This window comes from Octopus bimaculoides, chromosome 18 (assembly GCF_046866305.1).
Source record: "Octopus bimaculoides isolate indiv1 chromosome 18, ASM4686630v1, whole genome shotgun sequence".
Classification (NCBI taxonomy): domain Eukaryota; kingdom Metazoa; phylum Mollusca; class Cephalopoda; order Octopoda; family Octopodidae; genus Octopus; species Octopus bimaculoides.
The window spans coordinates 50,049,015-50,070,372 of NC_142945.1; the positions used below are offsets into that span (position 1 = coordinate 50,049,015).

The 21,358-nt window shown below is 32.9% G+C and overlaps 1 protein-coding gene and 2 long non-coding RNA genes across 5 annotated transcripts in view; 1 reads left to right on the plus strand and 2 right to left on the minus strand.

The window, feature by feature from the left end:
* Positions 1–21,358, plus strand: part of LOC128249895 (uncharacterized) — a 36,823-nt gene that overhangs the window by 3,201 nt on the left and 12,264 nt on the right. Inside the window, exons 4-5 of one of the 3 annotated variants that reach the window (XR_016245069.1) lie at positions 1,220–1,710; positions 11,099–11,190. Coding sequence is in view for 2 of the 3 variants with exons in the window: in XM_052974471.2 (XP_052830431.1) it covers positions 1,220–1,461 (242 nt within the window). In the remaining variant the exon portion in view is untranslated. Of the gene's footprint in view, positions 1–1,219; positions 2,371–11,098; positions 11,237–21,358 lie in introns of those variants that run through there. The other 2 variants (XM_089366179.1, XM_052974471.2) reach the window with 2 other exon arrangements.
* Positions 1,949–9,792, minus strand: LOC128249791 (uncharacterized). Its single transcript, XR_008265888.2, has 5 exons — positions 9,593–9,792; positions 5,471–5,567; positions 3,764–3,852; positions 3,213–3,342; positions 1,949–2,023 (listed from the first exon to the last, which is right to left on the minus strand). It is a non-coding gene; the product is annotated as an uncharacterized LOC128249791 (long non-coding RNA).
* On the minus strand, positions 12,384–20,993 carry LOC128249790 (uncharacterized). The gene is made up of 5 exons (XR_016245070.1): positions 20,784–20,993; positions 19,867–19,966; positions 15,022–15,110; positions 13,601–13,714; positions 12,384–12,452 (listed from the first exon to the last, which is right to left on the minus strand). It is a non-coding gene; the product is annotated as an uncharacterized LOC128249790 (long non-coding RNA).

Sequence of the window (21,358 nt, forward strand, 5' to 3'; positions counted from 1 at the left end):
TATATATATATATATATATATATATATATGTATGTGTATATATATGTATGTATAGCAGAGTGTAAAAATTAACGGAAATGAAGTAGACATCAATGCAAATAGAAAAACCAACGGAAATAGAAATGATACTAACAATGGCAGCAGCAATGCCACCTGGCGGCGATAGTGATGCTAGCAATAATAACGATCATTATGAAAGTAATAGTAGTAATGATGATGATAACAACAACAACAATGGCAATAATAATAATAATAATAATAATAATAATAATAATAATAATAATAATAATAATAATAATAATAATTATTATTATTATTATTATTATTATTATTATAATAAATGCCCTGATGCAGTACGAGGCAGTGGCTGTCATGGCTTCTGATCTTAATTGATTGGAAGTGTTATCATGTACATTGTTTTGTCTTGATATAAAGGATGGGCTACACCAAATATTCTGTTCAATACCACAGATTTGCTTGTCAGTCGTTTGACCTTAACCAGTTGAGCATGACCCTTGGGAACCGACGATATGTGCATCTCTGATCATGAGCAGAAGTAGTGGGGGAGCATCATAGCCATGTGTTTTACTCATCATCATAGTCATGTGTTTTGTGAATCTGTTTCAGATATATGAACTACATAACACTACTGAATTCCGGATCTGAAGAACTTTCACCGGATGTAATCATATGGATGACTTCCTGTTGGTAAATTAGAAAATAACACCCTCTCCGAAATAAGCAGCTGAACCCGAAACTCTAGATCCGCATTCAGTCAGCCTTATTATGTCGTTCCAGACATAAACCTCATTCCCCCGTTTGCTCTTGTTTGTTTTTCTGTTTTCCATTTCCTTTCGTTTTCAGGTGTATTTGAAATTTTCATATCTACCTTTGTCTGGTGTTTCCTCTTATGCCATTAACCTGTCTAAGCTTATATATCCCACGTAAGCATAATCGGAAGACTGTGCCAAAGCACCACTTGTTTTATGAAAATGCTCTCATCACATCAATATATGAAAAGTATATACTGTGTTTATTAAATTATATTTATCTCTCACCAGATGAAGTATCTTTGAGTTGGTTATACCTTCACGGAACAGTATACCACACGCACACACACACACACAAACACATATTAGAATTGGCTGTAACAAACCGTATAAATTTTATCTTCACGATATTCATACCAAATTATTTGCTCCAAATATTTCTTTTCCAGGCAAGTCATATCAAGAGATTCCGAGATCAATAATACTTCGATATAAATTGACAACCACTACTGCAACTCCTCAACAGACCCGAACTACGGCCATCACAACAACTAGAACTTTAATTCATAAAGCCATCAGAACTACGATTCCGCCTGTTAAGAGTAAGCGATGGGGCTGCATAGGATATGTGTGGTACCTTGTATATTCATCTTGTATTAAAGGATATGACATACATAGACACTCTAAGTAACATGAAACTATTTAATAAGCTGCGAATATACATACATACAAATATACATACATATAATATATATATATATGTATATATATATATATATATATATATATATATATATATATATATATATATATATATATATATATATATATATATATATATATATATATATATATCACGTTGCTTTTTCGCTAATTACAAATAATCTCTTCTCGATGAAATAGATAATGTTAAGTCCTGAACTACTGAAATATAAGCGAGGTAAGTTTGCAATTCTAACATATAATATTGTATCTGCACACAGATTTAAAATTTTAAATATTCTTCACTCAAACTTCTCACACACAACATTTTCGCCGAGATTTACTGCAAACCGAATATATTCCACAATGTCATCCATAACACCAATGCAATTTTTCCACACATTCTAACTCCCGCAAAAAAAAAAAAAAAAAAAAAAAAAAAAAAAAAATTTAAATTTAAAAAATCACAGACATAATTTTCGTGGTATAACTCTTTATCTCGATAGATATATTCAATTTTGTCCCAGGAATCATATTACATGGTTTGCAACCTGCAAAGAAAAAACAAAAAAAAAAAAGAAGACTATCTCGGTTTTTTTTTTTTCTGTCTGAAAGATTCTGAATGCGAATTCGTGCATTGCACTGGAAAAGACTTTAAATAATAACAAATGCACAGAATCAATTCAACTTCTTCCGATCGTTTGTTTTATGCGATTGTTAAAGCCTCAATCGCTTACTTTTAGGAAACGTTCTATTGTCACTGTTCGGGACCTTTTCAGTGACTTAGAGAATTCGTCTCGCGCTCCAAGGTCTGGAACTTATTGCATCTGTGCATGTGTTATTATTATTATTGGGGTAATAAATTTCCAAAGATAAGACAATATGTTTATAAAATTAAGTTCGTCATTAGCGTCTTTTTTTTCTTTTTGAGTTCCAAATTCATAATAAAAGTTTAGAGATTTGGTAATGCAAGACCCATAACATTAATGACATCGTTGATATTACATTGGTATATTCGTAGTCATTACCTATATAATATACTGTAAATATACGCAATGATAATAGAGCTGCAATGCTAATATGACATGATTATTGCAATATCAAAATCTTTACTCGGTGTTTTATTACTATTAAAAGATTTTAATCGTTGATATTATATTTCTATATCAGTATACCTCTAATTCAAATAAAAACAATTCAGTTACATTCTATACCGAATATGCTTTACATAATTATTAAATAGTTTTATTTTTTACATTGCCATTTCTGTAGAAATGCTTAATGCACCACAGATACTTGCTGTTGTTTCAGATGATCTACTTTTCTTGGTCTGTGAGACAGCATAATTTTATATAATTTTTATATATATATATATATATATATATATATATATGCTTCTATGAATATCAGTGACACTGATGTTGCAAATAGGTAATAAGTTACTTCCCTAACGATTATCCTGCAATTCCATATATCTTATAAATTCGGCCTTTGTGTAGTTACCGGATGCCTCCGGCTTATGAGTTGCAGTAGACTGAAATGAAACGATATGAGAGCTCGGGAGTTCATAACATAAAATTATTGCCTGTATGTTACGATCTATGCCCCCTGTTCCTGTTCCTCAACGCAGTGTACGTTGTTCTAACAAGATATCCACTTTAATTCGCCTATAAAATTGGCTTCTGGTGCAAATACAGCTTCATTGGCTATTAATGAATTAAAAAAAGTTTATATCTTTACCAGTTGAATTTTTGGCTTTTGATCCCATTACACCAAGTTTAATATCATAAGTATTCGTAGTATTAAAAGTGATGTCGTAACACACGTTGACGTTCCACTCTTCGTTTTGTTTTGGGTTTCGTTGTCGTAGCTGGAATATATATATATATGAAGAAAACGGTTTTTAATGAGGCCTAGTTTATTCCACTAAGGATTAATTTAATCCTAGATATTGATTTCAAATTTTGGAACCGGACCAGCAATTTCGGGAAGGGAACGCCAGTGCTCAACTGGTATTTATTTTATCGACCAAAATGGTTGAGAATATCTCGGTGGGATTTGAGCATAGAACGTTACAACGGACGGAATGCTGCTAAATAGTTTACCATTCGTGCTAATGAATCTGCCAGCTAGCACCTTCCTTTTCAGTCAAAGCATCACATGCTTAATATGAAATCAAAATGTAAATTGGCAAAGGTAGTTGCCATTTAGAATATCATTTCATACCCATCACCTTCTGCAATATGTTTAAAAGCATAGTTTAAAAACATAACACTAAAAACGTAGCTTACCAACGCAGTTCATCATATATCTATACTTGAAGAAATTATAACATTGCGGATTTAAGAATTTCAAACATTGCTTAAGCTTCTTCAAACGACTGGAAAAAAGGAAAGTTCCAAAACGAAAAATATTAATGTTAATTAAAATTATTAACGAAAAATATTAATTAAAAATATTAATCTATCCAACTATTTATCCGTCTGTCACTTTGCCAGTTCATCTATCTATCTATCTGTCTCCCTGTCTCCTTGTCTATTTGTCTGTCTACCTATCTACCTATCTGTCTATTTATCTATGTATCTACCTTTCCTTCCCCCTCTCTCTCTCTCTTTCTATATATGTGTGTGTGAGAGAGAGAGTATTTGTGTGTATAATATATATACATATGTATACACACACAAACATACACACACCTTCACACATACGCACACACAGACATAGATAAACATGTATAAATGAGGAATATAAGTGAAGTTTAGAAATTTACAACAGCATAGCAAGTGTGAATCAATTTTCTCTTATATCCTATATCTAAAATCATCCGATGAAAGCTGATGATTCTAGTAATGTAATGATAGTAATTGCACAGTTCATCAAAAATAAATCAATGCTGCTGTAACAGCTGTTATAGACTATTAAACCCCACTGTTTATCTTCATTTATACAAACGCCATACCTAGAACCATCTATATGCTGAAGCTATAACTTGCATCAGATCGTGTTTGTATACGTGTTTGTATATATATATGTTCGTATATATGCGCGAATATAAATATATGTATGCGCATCACACATCAGCATACGTGTGAGACTCCACCTTCCCTCTGCTTCTTGAATGTTACGATACCTACAATACTTAACAAATGATATTCAACCGTTTGATATATTTTCTGGCGTCATGGCCAACTGGAAACGGTGTTTCCTAGGGCTAAATAGCAGTAGCATTCTTCCCTTTCATGGGACTGCCACATTAAGTTGGCAACATACCATCACTTTATCGTCCCTCTACTGTATAAATCTCATATATATATATGTGTGTGTGTGTATACATATATATATATATATGTATATACATATATATATATGTATATATATATGTATATATATATATATATATATATATATATATATATATATATATATATATATATATATATATATATATATATATCTGTATATGTATATATATACACACATGCTGGGCGGCCCAAAATTAGGTTTACAGTTATTCAACTATCTCTTTCGCATTCATATATTAATGGTCTAGATTTTAATTATAAAATAAATATGGAACCATTATTCTATGCTAATTAGGTTAATTTTGACAAGCTCCCTCTTTAATTTTGGAAGACAGAAATTTAAATGTAATAAAATGTTTTAAAAAAATTTAAAGTGCTTTTGTGAAAACTGTAAACCTACTTTTAAGCCATCTTGTATATATATATATATGTATATATATACGTGTGCGTGTGCCTCTGTGTGTGTGTGTGTGTGTTTGCGTGCTTGTGCATGCTTGTGCACATATTAGCATTCGAATCTATTTACAACAACTGAAGCTGAAGGAACACTGCTGTCAAAAATGCTTGACTGTATCATAGATTACGGAACCACAGACATCTGTACGCAGCCATGCCAGCGACTCTACTTAAAATCAATAAGTGCATTCTTCACACAGCAAAAACAATTAGATGTAATAAGGAAAGTGTTGTATATACTCGCAGTATTTAGCTGCATTACTGAAAGGATATTTTTTCACCGCTACGCTGCAGTATTTTATGGCTGAATCAACGCACAAGTCTGCTACCGCCAAACCTATAAATACAAGCAAATTTATTTGTAATTCTTCAATATCCAAAATTATAAATGATTTTAGTTCTCTCATTCGATTAGACTATTTTAAATTTGATGATGGCTATAATTTTTTTAATAGTTATGATATTTCCATCTGCTTCAGCGAAGAGTACTTCGATAAACTGACGTGTTTCATCAATAATGACATTTACAACGATATGATGTATCTAATTTATGTTGACATATTTACTCCTTCACCAAGTCCAATGATTGTATATATTGTTAAACAGTGAGTGTGTGTGTGTGTGTATACATATATATGTATATGTATGAATGCATGTACATATATATATATATATATATATATATATATATATATATATATATATATATACAAGAATAAGGGCAGGGAATCGTCAATTAATAATAGAATTAATAATTAACAATTTTGCCAAGTAGTTCAGTATGAAAAAACCTTTATCGGTAAAACCATTTATCATCATAAATATACAGGGATGAGCATTGAGTTGCTTCTCCAACATACTGAAAATTTAGAAATAGCAGTCAAAGAACTACTGATTCTAAACTACAAATTTTTCGCTAAACGGATGGCGATATTTATGGCACACATAGAACAAAAAACCGGAGGGAAAAGCGTAAACAAAACAAGTCTTTAGTTAATTGGATACGAATCGTTTCATGGTTAAGCGAATGAAAATTTCACTATTCCAATCTTCAGCCCAAATATTCTGATAAATTTGAAAGTGTCTCTAAAAAAATTCACGGTAATTTTTGGCCATGCGGCACCAAAAATCAACGATAAGAAAGGCACTTACGAATTCATCGGCCAGTGAGTTCAGGCATCTCACCCCAAAGAAATATTTGGGCTGAAGATTGGAATAGTGAAATTTTCATTCGCTTAACCATGAAACGATTCGTATCCAATTAACTAAAGACTTGTTTTGTTTACGCTTTTCCCTCCGGTTTTTTGTTCTATGTGTGCCATAAATATCGCCATCCGTTTAGAGAAAAATTTGTAGTTTAGAATCAGTAGTTCTTTGACTGCTATTTCTAAATTTTCAGTATGTTGGAGAAGCAACTCAATGCTAATCCCTGTATATTTATGATTATATATATATATATATATATATATATATATATATATATATATATATATATATATATATATATATATATATATATATATATGTACATACATACATATATATATATATATATATATATATATATATATATATATATATATATATATATATATATATATATATATCAACACTGTCTGTTTTTTATGTTTTATTTATATTCCTGCAGAACCAATGTGGGATATAGAATATGGAATATACGATATATAATATAACATACAATATATAATATAAAATAAAATAAAAATGGATGGCACCATGAAATAAAGTATTGAATGTAGATGAAATATTGAGTGTTCAATATAAAGGATCAAATATATAAATATATAAAGGCGACTCGAGTTTCAGGGTTATTTCCCTTCGTCATGGCCGGTATGACAGACTTTAACAGACTGTAATAAGTTGACTGGTTTTCTGTCTTTTATACCAATTCCTTTGGACAGCAGCAGTAGGTGTTTGGCTATTTTTAGAATTGATGTCAAATCTATTTTTAGAAATGATGATGTTTGAGTAATTGTTTTGTGTTTGGGTTGTAGGGATAAGATTTTAAAACCCCAGTAGGTGTTGGGCTGTTCTTAGAAATGATGCCAAATCTATTTATAGAAATGATGATATTTGAGAGATTTTTTGTGTTTTAGTTATAGGGATAAGATTTTTAAACCCCAAGTAAGATAAATTTAATCATTGTTTGTTAAGAGTGGGTTTGAATTTCCTAATAAAGTTCTTTTCTTTATGGGTTACTTCGAACAAAAACTCTACCAGGAAATAGAGGAGAGATATAACACCGAATTTAGGAAGTTTATAGAAAAAGCATGGAAGAGATACCTGGACGATTGCTTCATAATCTGGACCAAACCTCAAAGCATTGTGGAAGAATTTAACACCCTCCTGAACAACCTACACCCATCCATCCAATTTACAAAGGAAATGAACAGTAGCAAATTACCATTTCTAGATATAATGGTAATTAAAAAGAACACCGCCATTACCACAGATATATATTACAAACATACAGACACACACCAATACTTGAACTTTAAATCGTGCCATCCACCCCATACAAAACGCAACATACCATACTGCCTAGCCAGGAGAATATGTACTATTGTAGAGGATATAGAGACCAGAAATCAACACCTGATGGAACTGAAAGAATTTCTGCTGAAGCAAAAATACCCATCACGACTCATAGAAAATGGTATTCAGCGTTCTTCGAAAATACCCATACAACAACTGAGGACACCGCAAAGAAAAGACAAACAGGAAAAGATCATTCCATTTATAGTGACACAAAATCCATGCCACACGAACATCTTTAATATCGCCAAAGCGAACTTACCGATCCTTGCACAAAGTAAGGAATTGAGAAATATCATTACAGATCAAAATATAACTCTCAGTAAGAGACAACCTAAAAACTTGAAAAAGCTATTAACAAAGGCAAGGTTTGACCTCAGCAACAAAAATCAAACATTCACTGTATCCAAATGCAATGATAGCCGATGCGGCACATGCCGATCTATCCATACCGGCCCATACATGAACACAAAAACAGGGAAAATATTCACCAATGCGAACATGAACTGCAAAAGTAGAAATCTAATCTACTGCATCAAATGCCCTAATTGTGAAGAACTGTACGTTGGCCAGACAGGTAATGCACTATCGGAACGCTCACGGGTACATCGACAACAGATTAAAAACCCAGAAGTCCGCCAAATACTACTGAGTAACCATCTGGCAACATGTGGTCATCAAACTTTTATTATATTTCCATTCCATAAACTTTACAACCGGAATGAAATTGAAAGAAAATGTAAAGAAAAGGACTTTATTAAGAAATTCAAACCCACTCTTAACAAACAATGATTAAATTTATCTTACTTGGGGTTTAAAAATCTTATCCCTATAACTAAAACATAAAAAACAGTGTTGGAACTCTTTTAAACAAAATAATATATATATATATATATATATATATATATATATATATATATAGGAGAGAGAGAGAGAGAGAGAGAGAGAGAGAGAGAGAGAGAGAGAGGAGAGAGAGAGAGAGAGAGGAGAGAGAGATGAAATATATATAATAGACTCTCCTATCATTAGACGACACATAAGGGTTCGACAATTTCTTACCGAACAACCACACAACTGATTCGTTTGTAGTGATGAAATAACGTTTGTGCAGACATAACCTCCCTCCCTCCATCAAATCGGCATTGCATGTACAGGTGCACCTTTCCATTTTAAGTTGTGCTTGTTCATGCACCATTCCTGAATATGTTTTTAAATGTGTCACTGTTTTTGTCCCTTTAATTGAGATTATGAGATATAAGAAACGATATAATAGCTGTTAGCCGTATACCTGGTGTCAAAAGGTTATATGTTCTTTTAAATCCTTTGCAACAGAGTCTACTTTTGTCACAGACCAACGAATGGATGAATTGCATTAATAAAGAAAAAAACGAAACCATTAAAGGTTATGCGCTTGTACTTGTTTATATATGTGGATGTGACTGTCTTTCTGGAAGTATGTATATGGCTAACGAATCAGATAGCTAGACAGAAGGTTAAAGGGAAGATTGATTACAAATTAAAAAAAAAAGAATATTAATAAACATGATATACAGCTTTTCATATAAAGTGCATTAATAAAGAAAAAAACAGCTTTTCACATTAATTGCATTAATAAAGAAAAAAACGAAACCATTAAAGCACTTGTACTTGTTTATATATGTGGATGTGCCTGTCTTTCTGGAAGTATGTATATGGCTAACGAATCAGATAGCTAGACAGAAGGTTAATGGGAAGATTGATTACAAATTAAAAAAAAAAAAAGAATATTAATAAACATGATATACAGCTTTTCATATAAATACTTACCAACAAAGAGAAAAGACACTGCTAAGATATATTTCATCGTGTATGTTAGAAAACAATATCTGTTGCTTTAAGAATCGCAGGAAACTGAACCTATTTTTATATTAAAAGAAAAAAATTGGAACTAATAGGCTGCAACATGTGTTACCCATGAGCATATTTCACGTGCGTATGCTCTTGTATTATGTTATATATTCACAAGTTTATGCATATGTATATGTGTACTTGCGTATGTATGCATTCTTTGTTTGGAGCAGGACAATTGATCTTCGTTTAGATGACATATACATGAGAGTTTAATGATTTAGTTGACAAGATGATTTGTTTATGAGCTCTCAGTTAGTTATTCTCTTCAATGTATCTGTTTATCAATGCTTAATTCTTAAATGTTTTCTTTTTTATGTCAAATGTATGTATGCATGTATCTTTGTGTGCGTATCTGAGTATGTATGTACGTACGTATGCATGTATGTATGTATGTATGTATGTATCAATCTATCAATCTATCTATTTATCTATTTATCTCTCTACAAATCTCTCTCTCTCTCATATAGGTATATATATATATATATATATATATATATATATATATATATATATATATATATATATATATATATATATGCGTGTGTGTGTGTACATGCGTGTTTGTGTGTACATGCGTGTGTGTGTGCATGTGTGTATGTGTATATATGTATGGGTATATGTATGTATGTATGTATGTATGTATGTATGTATGTATGTATGTATGCATGCATATTACTGGATCAAACCATTGGCTACATTATCGGATGTTATATATATCGCTGGTTGAATTGCCTTTCCATTTCTTTTGAGATTCTGACATGTTCTCCTGTTTCAGAATACTGTTCAGATATATAACAACAATAAGAAGAATTTGTTATATGTATTGAAGTGTTAATATCTGCAGAAACCAGACATTAACATATCCCGTTATAGCACGAGCAAAATCCGTTTAAGGGACAGATGACAAACGTTAATGGACGAAACGCTCAGCAACTGAGATACTTTGTTACATCTATCGTTCACGTGAAATTTATATGGATTCATGTTTTGAGGTCTCCCTTACTGTGCGTGTATTAGCAAACCAACATGTGTATGTGTGTGTTTACATGTATGTGTGTGTGCATGGACGTGCAGTTGTCTGTCCATATCCAATACACATAGACAATAACTCCAATACATTTTTGGTCCGTTACGTAGAAAGTGGATAATTAGAACGCGATAGAATAAATGACAAATATAAAAACACAGAATATTGGCATTTTAGTAGGAAACCCATATGGAAAGTTCGGCCTATATGGCGTTACTGTTTGTATGGTTAGTCTTGCATGAACGTTCACTCATTTTGATGAGAGTAAAGCATGAAATTTATAGACATATCAAGCTTTGATGTATAGAATAGCATTTTTAAATGGGATTCGTAAACATATGTTGTTTTGTACACACACTCTTATATCATATTATTATACGATTCTTTTGTTTCAGACATTAAACAGTTGCCGTGCAGCGATATCTCATTGAAGGCTGTATTCAATAAAATAGGCCACTATTTTATTTTCCTAAATCTGCTACACATACCATTGCAGTTTTGTTTGATTATACTGCACATCTTATTCATGAAAGGTAAAGGAATCAACATCAGTTATCAAACTATTAGAGACAAACTAATTGAAGGATACGTGTGTACTGATTCTCTCTCTCTCTCTCTCTCTCTCTCTCTCTCTCTCCATTATACACGCACACACATAGATATATAAGTACACACACACCCTCACCACCCATATATATATATATATATATATATATATATATATATATATATATATATATATATATATATATATATATATATATATATGGCGAGGTATGTGGGACATACCGGGAGGCCTGCTTCAAGCACGGGTTGCTAGAATAAGGGACACAATGTCATGCATCACTGGCAGAGGCCGCTACATCAAAGTCCCCAAAAAGTCTCAGAGCATTGTTTGCACTGATACTGCAAGCATGCTTGTTACGTGATCCCAGTTCTGTGTGGTTCGAGTTCAGGGATGTGGAAAGGGAGAGGACATCTTCATACCGAGGCTTCCCCTCATTCCGTCGGGAACGGTAATCCACTTTACTTTCAGACAGTTGCAATTTCCTGTTCGTGTAAGTTATGCGATCCCGCGGGACAAACACTCTCTGTGGTAGGACGTCACCTGAAGCGCTGTCGAAGATGGTATGTTTGCACAGATGTTGCATGTGTTTACTGAAACATTGACTGTTTGTACGTTTTAGAAATTTTAAATTTCAATATTCTGTCTTTTTTAGTTGTATTTTTATCAATTTCAAGTCGTTTCACATCCACATATATTTCAGATTTTCTGGGTGAAAAAACCTGTATTTTCTCTATTTTTCCGGTTGTGACATATTTTAAGAATATTTTGTATGTTTTTGTGGAGTTAGGTATGGGATTCTGTAAGTTATTCAAAAAAGCATCGGCAACGCTGGTAGTTAGACTAGAAAATACGTGTTTTTAAAATGACGAAGTATTCGCACCCCGAGCATAATAATTATCATAGAGAGAATCTAACTGCTATAGCATATCAAATGCTATACTACAGATTTAGAAGACAAATAAATTACTCAGTAAAGATTCAGTTGAATTGAAGAATGCGTAGCCTAAAGTCAACAAAATACAACAACACTTCCTAAAAGTCCCTTTATGTAGCAGGAATTTTCCCAACATTGTCCCCTTCTGTCAAAATTGCAATATATCACAAACAAAAGCTTTTTATCGTAACACTTTATTACTATATTTGTGATTTCGTTTCAGGCATCAGGTTCTCTTGTTACTGTCCTATAAATAGAAGAAATTAATGAATATATTGACATAGGCATTGTCTCTATTGTGTTCCAAAGATGTAAAGAATTTTATTGGAAATGTAATGCAAAATGCTTAAAAGTAATATCACTGTATTGTTATATTATTACCTATTACTTATATAAGACTTCGTGAATACATAGTATTGTAATAACTATATTACAATAACATTATAGCATTTTATTTGTAATATGAAAGTCAGAACTGTTATTTACGATAATTGAAAGAGTTTATTCGATGATATGTTTTTACTGTTAATAGTAATATAGATATATGTTTATTGGAAAGCAGTGTGATAGATACAATGTTCCGTGAAACATTGCTATAACAAGTACATCAAATTTTAATCTAGTTTTAATAAAGACCGGAGTAATATCCTTCATATTTTAGCGGCACTGTATATACAGATCACTAATTCGCACTGTAATGTTGATGATACAAGCATTCAATTAATCGAAATCCGTATTTAGTTTAACCGAATTGTATCTATCAAACTGCTTTCCAATATTAACAGTAAAAATATATCATCGAATAAACTCTTTCAATTATTGTGAATAACAGTTCTGACTTTCATATTACAAATAAAATGCTGTAATGTTATTGTAATAATGGACTTATTCTTTGTAAGCGCAGTATTTAATCTATCGGTCTCTGTGCCGAACCGCTAAGATTTGTGGACGTCAACACACCAACATCGGTTCACAAGCAATGGTGGGGACACAGTTAGGCTGTGTGGTAAGAACCTTACTTCTCAACCACAGCCTTGAGAGTGGATCTGCAGGACGGAAACTCAAAAAACCCAGTGGTATATATATATATACCACTGGGTATATATATATATATATATATATATATATATATATATATATATATATATATATATATATATATACCACTGGCTTTTTTGAGTTTCCGTCCTGCAGATCCACTCTCAAGGTTGTGGTTGAGAAGTAAGGTTCTTACCACACAGCCACTCCAGCGCCAAAATATATTATAAATAAATATACATACATACATACATACATACATACATATATGTGTGTGTGTGTGTGTGTGGTGTGTGTGTGTGTGTGTGTGTGTGTGTGTGTATGCAGAGTTTGCGTAGGCGTAAATTTTATCCTTACCTAATAAATTTAGATCCTATCACACAAAGATGAATATCATCAATATGAATATCATTTTTGTTAGGAGAGACAAAGTATTACTCTTCGGGACGTTGCTTCGAGGGTTAAGTTCGTCTGGAACGCACAGAAAGCTTCGTAATTTAAATGAACTTTTAAATGTTACGAAAAAATTAATTTTACTAACATATACATTATTTCTGATCAATGCTACTTCTGATTTCGGTTTTGCATTCAGCTTACAAGATTCTTTATATGAATTCATGTGTTAAAACAAATTTTGTTTTGTCTAGGGAGAATCATTATGCCCATATTAATTTCATTCGCACACTGGTTCAGTTTCAGTCCGATATTATTAGACAATTGTCTAAATATCTATCAAACAAACTAATCGATCATTTGTTTAACTTGTTGGTTAATCAGTCAGTTGCATGTTTTTTTTTGTTTTTTTTTTGCTTTTTATTTTGTTTCGGCGATCGATTAACTCTTAGTATACATAGTTTAGGACTTCACTAATAATAAAGGAGTGGAATCGAAACAGTGCTCGTGCTTTTAACATTGACATTTCTGATATTCTATGAATAATTTCTCTTATTGATCTCACTCATATGAGCTGATATATTATGTAGCGATACAATTACTAGTGTCCAATAACTCTTTTGCTGCCAAACCGCCTGAAACCGCCTCTGGCTCTGTAGTACAAATTTCTTATTTTCAAAAGTTCTGAATCAAAATCTTGAAACAAATTTTAAATTACAATTTATGTTTCTAACACTGGCTCAATAATAACTCTGCTATTTTACTAAATTCTTTGTTATACCTAAAATTAGTTGAAAGAAACACAAAAAGGAATAGAAATATGGTAACAAAAGGATAAATATAGCTAAATGGAAATGATTATTTCACCGGGATTAGTTTGTAATATCGGGCACAAACACAATATGAATACATTTATAAAAAAAGAATTGCTGCAATTTTTTTATGAAGGTTCGTCGCCTAGCAGTTAGGGTGTTGAACTCACGATCGCTCGATTGACCGTTCGGGTGGTACGTTGTGTTATTGAGCAGAACACTTCGTTTCATGTTCTTCCTGTCCACTCAGCCGTAAACGGATAAGACTATGAAGGAATATATTTCAGATCAGTGGAATGCCAGCCTGCTCGCCCAACGAGGAGTGGCATCGTTCGAGGGCTAAAACGTTGCATTGTGAAATCTCATCATCAATATGTAACAACATCTTATAGATTGGGCAATCACGTGAACACGTAACAACTTATTAGAAAACATACTTTCGACAGGATTTTTAAGCATACCCAACTATATATGACTGTATTGGCTTATATTCGCAAAAAACTTCTCATTTCTTTTGCTCAATATACATTCGAATGAATGACTGCCGCTTAGAATAACGGGAAAATAGCTTACCAGCACATTCTTTTCCGTACCTACGTTTCATGATAGGGATGCATCTCTGCTTTCCGGATTTGAAACAAATCAGAAACAACTTCAAGCGCCTGACAGAGAGAAATATATCAAGCGATGTAATTTAAAAACCAATAGATTAATACTGGTACAAACAGAGTTCTATAATTTAAGAGTTTGCTTTTGTATTTCCATAGTGTCAAACATGGTTCAACTACATATTTCTTGTAACATTCTTTCCGAATATAACTTCAAGGTACTTATATCTGACTCATATAGCGTACAGAAAAATTATGTACGAACCTGTCGTGTATTAATTTAAAATGGCGACAAACATCAATTTCTCTATGTGATCGGCTTCAAGAATGTTTATGATTCCTTAACAATAAAATCAATAGCAGCCTTAATACACAAATAAAGAATCTCCATCCATGACTGCAGCGTTGAGAACTCGTTGTACGTGCATATACATATATACATATATGTACACATATGTATCTATGTAAGCAAATATGCGGGTATGCCTCACTGTTAATAAAACAAAATATAAACCGTAATGGTCATAAACCGTATTATAAAGGACCACTCACTCGGATAATGAACCAGATCCGAGACGAGAAATCTGCTACTGGTTCAAATCTTCCCGACACACAGGAGCTGGAAGTACCCCACAACCGGAATATTCCAACAGATGGCCATCCATGCTCGTCATCAAATAACCAAAAGAAAAAGAATGAAAAATGGTCTAGGGAAGATAATAAAGAAGTTCTTACAGCCTTCTACCATGCCATATATTTCCCTACAGATAAATCTAATACTGTACAAACCTACTTAAACTGAAGACAGAAACACCTTGAAGTAAGACCCTACATAGACAGTAACAAACTTGCCAACGTCAGAAGGAACATTATGAAAAAAAAAATACTAACTGAAGTAGAGATTGACCAAATTAAGCAAGCAGTAAAGGATAAAAAGAATGAAACTGCAGCTAAAGAAGATAGTACAGAGGAAATAATTATAAACCAGCCCAAGGCTGATGAAAATACAGTAATGATTGAAAGAGTTAAGGTAACTGATAGGCAAAGTGAAATACTCTCTGAACCAACCATAAACACTAATGCAGGTGAAAATCAAATAGATGAAGGAAGTCATACAGAAATCGACGCAACAGAACTACATGATCTAAAAAATCAAATCATGATTGAATGGCTGAAAATTAAAGAAACTAGTATGAATGAACGCGACACTCTCCCCAAAATTCGCAATTCTAACCAAAACCTGAAAATAATTGGTAAAATCCGCCTTGCACTTAAGGATATAATTTCAGCTAATGATGTTGATATTACAGATCTCAACCACCTGTACTATGCATCCGCAAGAATCTCAACGATTCTATGTGGTGAAAAGATTAGAAAAAGACAACACTCCCACAAAAAGCCTTCTTGGCAAGAACGCATTCAACACCAAATTAAGCTGCTTAGATCTGACATAGAATGTTTGAAAAACCTTAAATTTGACAAGAGTATCAAACCTACAAAGACCCATAAACTAAAGAAAAAATATAATATGAAAACCATAGTTGACATTGATGCCACCATAGAAACCATCAAGCAAAAGGTATGTGCTAAAGCTGCCCGCATAGCAAGGTATGAAAAGCGTGTTAGATTCTTCCGAGATAATAACATGTTCAACAATAACCCCAAAAATTTCTACAGGAAGATAGGGAAAACACCAGTAACAATAAAGTCTGTCCCATCAAAAGAAGAAGTGCAAGAATTTTGGAATAAAATCTGGGCAGAAGATAAAACACACAATGAAAAGGCCCCTTGGATCGATAGAATATCTACAGACCTAGATTCCTTAGAGGAGCAAAAGTGGGAGGGGGTCAGGGTATAAGATATAAGATCTGCTCTCAGCAGGTCAAGCAAATGGAAGTCTCCAGGAAAGGATAAAATTCCTAACTTCTGGTTGAATGCCTTCCCAGAAAGCCATGAACTGCTAACAAAACTTTACAACGATGTTTTGCAAAATCCTAGTTTGATGCCCTCTTGGCTAGTTAATGGTTTAACATTCCTGCTTCCAAAAAATGAGGAAACAAACGAACCAAAAAATTATCGCCCCATAACCTGCTTAACAACAATGTATAAGACACTAACATCTGTCCTAACCGAGTACACCTATAGTTTTTTAATAGAAAGTAGCATATTCCCTAATGAGCAAAAGGGATGTAAACGTGGATCTTATGGTTGTAAAGATCAGCTACTCATCAATAAGATGATCTTAGAAGATTGTCACAAGCGATACAAAAACTTGTCAATAGCCTGGATAGACTATAAAAAGGCCTTTGATAGCCTACCACATAGCTGGATTAGGAAATGTCTGGAAATGTATAAAATAGCTCCTACTCTGCGAAACTTTTTATCTGTAAGTATGAGATCATGGAGAACCACACTGATGTTGAACAATGACAATGAATCTCTAAATGCTGGAGATGTAAGAATTTCATGTGGCATTTTCCAGGGTGACTCACTATCACCACTCCTCTTCTGTCTAGCCCTAATACCGCTCTCAAAATTGCTCAATGATGCACAGTATGGTTATAAAATATTTGATAAAAATATAAATCATCTCATTTACATGGATGATTTAAAGCTCTTTGCAAAAAATGACCAACAACTCAAAGGCCTACTAGCAATTGTTAAACAATTCAGTGATGACATCAGGATGCAATTTGGCCTTGATAAATGTGCAAAAGCTACCTTTATCAAAGGAAAAATGACAAATACATCTAATGTGAACCTTGACCAGCAAAATGTCATAAAAGAGTTAGAACCAGCGGAGAGCTACAAATACCTAGGGGTAATTGAAGGGGACAATATCAAGCACTCAGTGATGAGGGAAAGGATCAGAAGAGAATGTTATCGCAGGGTGAGAGCAATACTGAAGACAGAGCTGAACGCGAGAAACAGGATCGAAGCGATCAATGCTCTAGCCATACCAGTCGTGACTTACAGTTTCAACATCGTTAACTGGTCAATTACTGAAATATGTAATGTTGACAGAAAAATACGAAAACTGTTGACAATGCATAGAATGCACCACCCTAAGGCAGATATAGAACGTCTTTATCTGCCAAGAAAAGAAGGAGGCCGAGGACTTTTACAGCTGGCATTATCAATGAAGGTAGCCACAATTGGCCTAGACACCTATCTGAAAAACTCTGAGGACTGGATGCTAAAACTTGTCTTAAAATATGAAAGCAAGAAAGCATCTTACTCAGTAACAAAACAGGCAAAGGAATATCTAAGTGAATTCCAATTGCAACAAATTCAAGAATTAGACGAACTAGAAACACCTGCAGAAAAAGTTAAGCGCTTGAAAACCCGTGCTAAAATTGCTGCCTTAGCTATTATGACTGAAAAATGGCATGGAAAACCTCTCAATGGCAAATACCCAAAGAGAGCGAATAATGCAGATATTGACAAAGCCCTTACCCACCAATGGTCAATGGCCTCTGGCTTGAAATCAGAAACAGAGGGGTTTATCATAGCAGCCCAAGATCAATGCCTACCTACAAAGAACTACCAGGCCAACATATTAAAGAACGGCAGCTCCCCATTATGTCGTATATGCCAACAACAAAATGAGACCATCGATCATGTTGTCTCCATGTGCAGTCTGCTTGCGCCTACAGAGTATCTCAACAGGCATGATAGAGCTGCACAATATACTCACTGGGTAATATGCAAAAACCTGGACTTGCCCCATGATAAAAACTGGTGGGAACACAAACCACCCCCAGTACTTGAAAATGATCACATTGCACTCCTCTGGAACTTCACCATTCAAACTGACAGAAAGATAGACGCAAATAGGTCAGACATCATACTGAAAGACTTCAGACAAAAATCATGCCTCCTCATTGATATGACTGTCCCAATCGATATAAACGTATCTGTCAAGACCTACCAACAACTGAGCAAATATAAAGATCTTGAAATAGAAATTAGCAAAATGTGGAATCTGAAGACGAAAACAATACCTATTGTCATAGGTGCCCTGGGAATGACAGCGAAACGGGCTGATTACTACCTAGATCAGATTCTAGGAAACCCCAAAATGGCTGAAGTTCAAAAGATAGTGCTCATGGGAACTGCCCATATCCTACGTAAAATACTGTCTATGTGATCTCAAATTTTAAAGCAAACACATAATTTTCTTATGGTTTCTTTAACATTCACCTGAACAAAACTGTACAAATCCAAATATATGGTACCCTAGGCATAACATTTACATGAACTTCTAACTTGTTGTCTCTTGAGGTCTCTGGGTGAGACTTGGATCCAACTTGTACAAATGCAAAACAAAGGTCAAACATAAAATAATAATAATAATAATAATAATATATATATATATATATATATATATATATATATATATATATCTTCGAAGCATCTAGTTAGAATAGAGGCAGCTGACGAAGGATTAATTCCAAGTGGCTATCTGTTTTCCTATGTGTTCGTTCCGTGGTCTGTAATTCATTGTTCTAACATCCTGTACCCTGATATGCATCTATATACACATGTAGATGTAAGTATGTACATATATGCGTATATACATGCATATATATTCTTTGTTTATACATATATATATATACGGGGGTATTCTAAATAATTTCCTAATTTTATAACCACCGAGTAACCTGGGATATCTTTGAAGAATATTACTTTCGTAAAACACGAACCCAAATATATTTTACATAGCATGCATGAAGCTATATTTGAAATGCGTATATGCTACATACAGCAATAATAGTTAGAAGAAGCTGTTAAGAAGAATTGTATATACTTGCAAAAATTCTTATCTCGCTGGAGAATAGGATACCTTTGCATGTCTCCGCGGCACTTTACCGCGGCCCAACTTAAGCAATGACCTGCTGTTTTCGCACCTATAAACCAAAGAAAAATATTTTGCAGCCCATACATATTTGAAATTACAAATGCAAAGCACTATGAGATTATGAGCATACGCGTGTTTTTATGATGGAATTCTATAGATTTTATATAGTTTTAAAATAATAATAATAATAATAATAATAATAATAATAATAATAATAATAATAATAGGTGCCTTAGGTATAATAAAAAAATATTCAGACAAATACATAACAAAAACACCAGGACTTACAAATATATATAACATACAGAAAATTGCACTACTGGGTACTGCACACATTCTACGAAAAACACTTTCAATACAGTAAACATAAGAGCACCACAGCAAACCACAGCACATACCCAAGGCGCACAGAGCTGCGCTCGGTAGTGAAGTGAAAGCACGTTATAAAAATAAAACTACTGAATAATAATAATAATAATAATGATAATAATAATAATGATAATAATAATAATAATAATAATAATAATAATAATAATAATAATAATAATAATAATAATAATAATAATAATAATAACAATGAATTATGTGTGTTGAGAATTCCTTCATATAGCGGCAGACAAGGTACAGAAAAATGATACATGTATAACGTATGTACAATAATACAATGATATATGATACACGTGACTGTATACTTTTCTGCCTGTCTCTCTGACTGTTTGCTTGCATTTATAAATTTAAGGAGGCATAAATATTCATCTATGACTAGCTGTACATGATAGGCAAAGAATCAAGTGTAGCAGAGATTAATTCATAATAGAAAAAAAATTTAACATAAATGCCGAACTATTTATCATATAATTACTTACCAACGAATAGGAGACAGAATGCAAGCAAACATTTCATCGTATATATTCACGTAACAGGCAACAACTGGTAGCTTAAGGGTTGCAGGTGGCTCAACTGTTGTCTGGGTTTGAAAGCTTAATATGCTGCAAAATGTGTTTCTCATGACCATAAACGTGCAGGTGCGTGCGGATCTATCTATCTATCTATCTATCTATCTATCTATCTATCTATCTATCTATCTATCTATCTATCTATCTATCTATCTATCTATCTATCTGTCTAGTTATCTATCTATCTATCTATCTATCTATCTATCTATCTATCTATCTATCTATCTATCTATCTATCTATCTATCTATCTATCTATCTATCTATCTATCTCTCTCTCTTTCTCTCTGACTATCTATCTCTCATGTAGTAGCATTTTTTCTGGTTTAGAAGTCATAAAGTAGATTTAATAATTTGTTTGACAAGTTGATTTCCTAGTAAATTTTGGTTTCCACTTTTAGAGATATAAATGTAATTTGTGGTGAACAATTTTGTCATATTTCATTTCTCCTTAACAAGCATGTAATTAATATATATTTTATATATA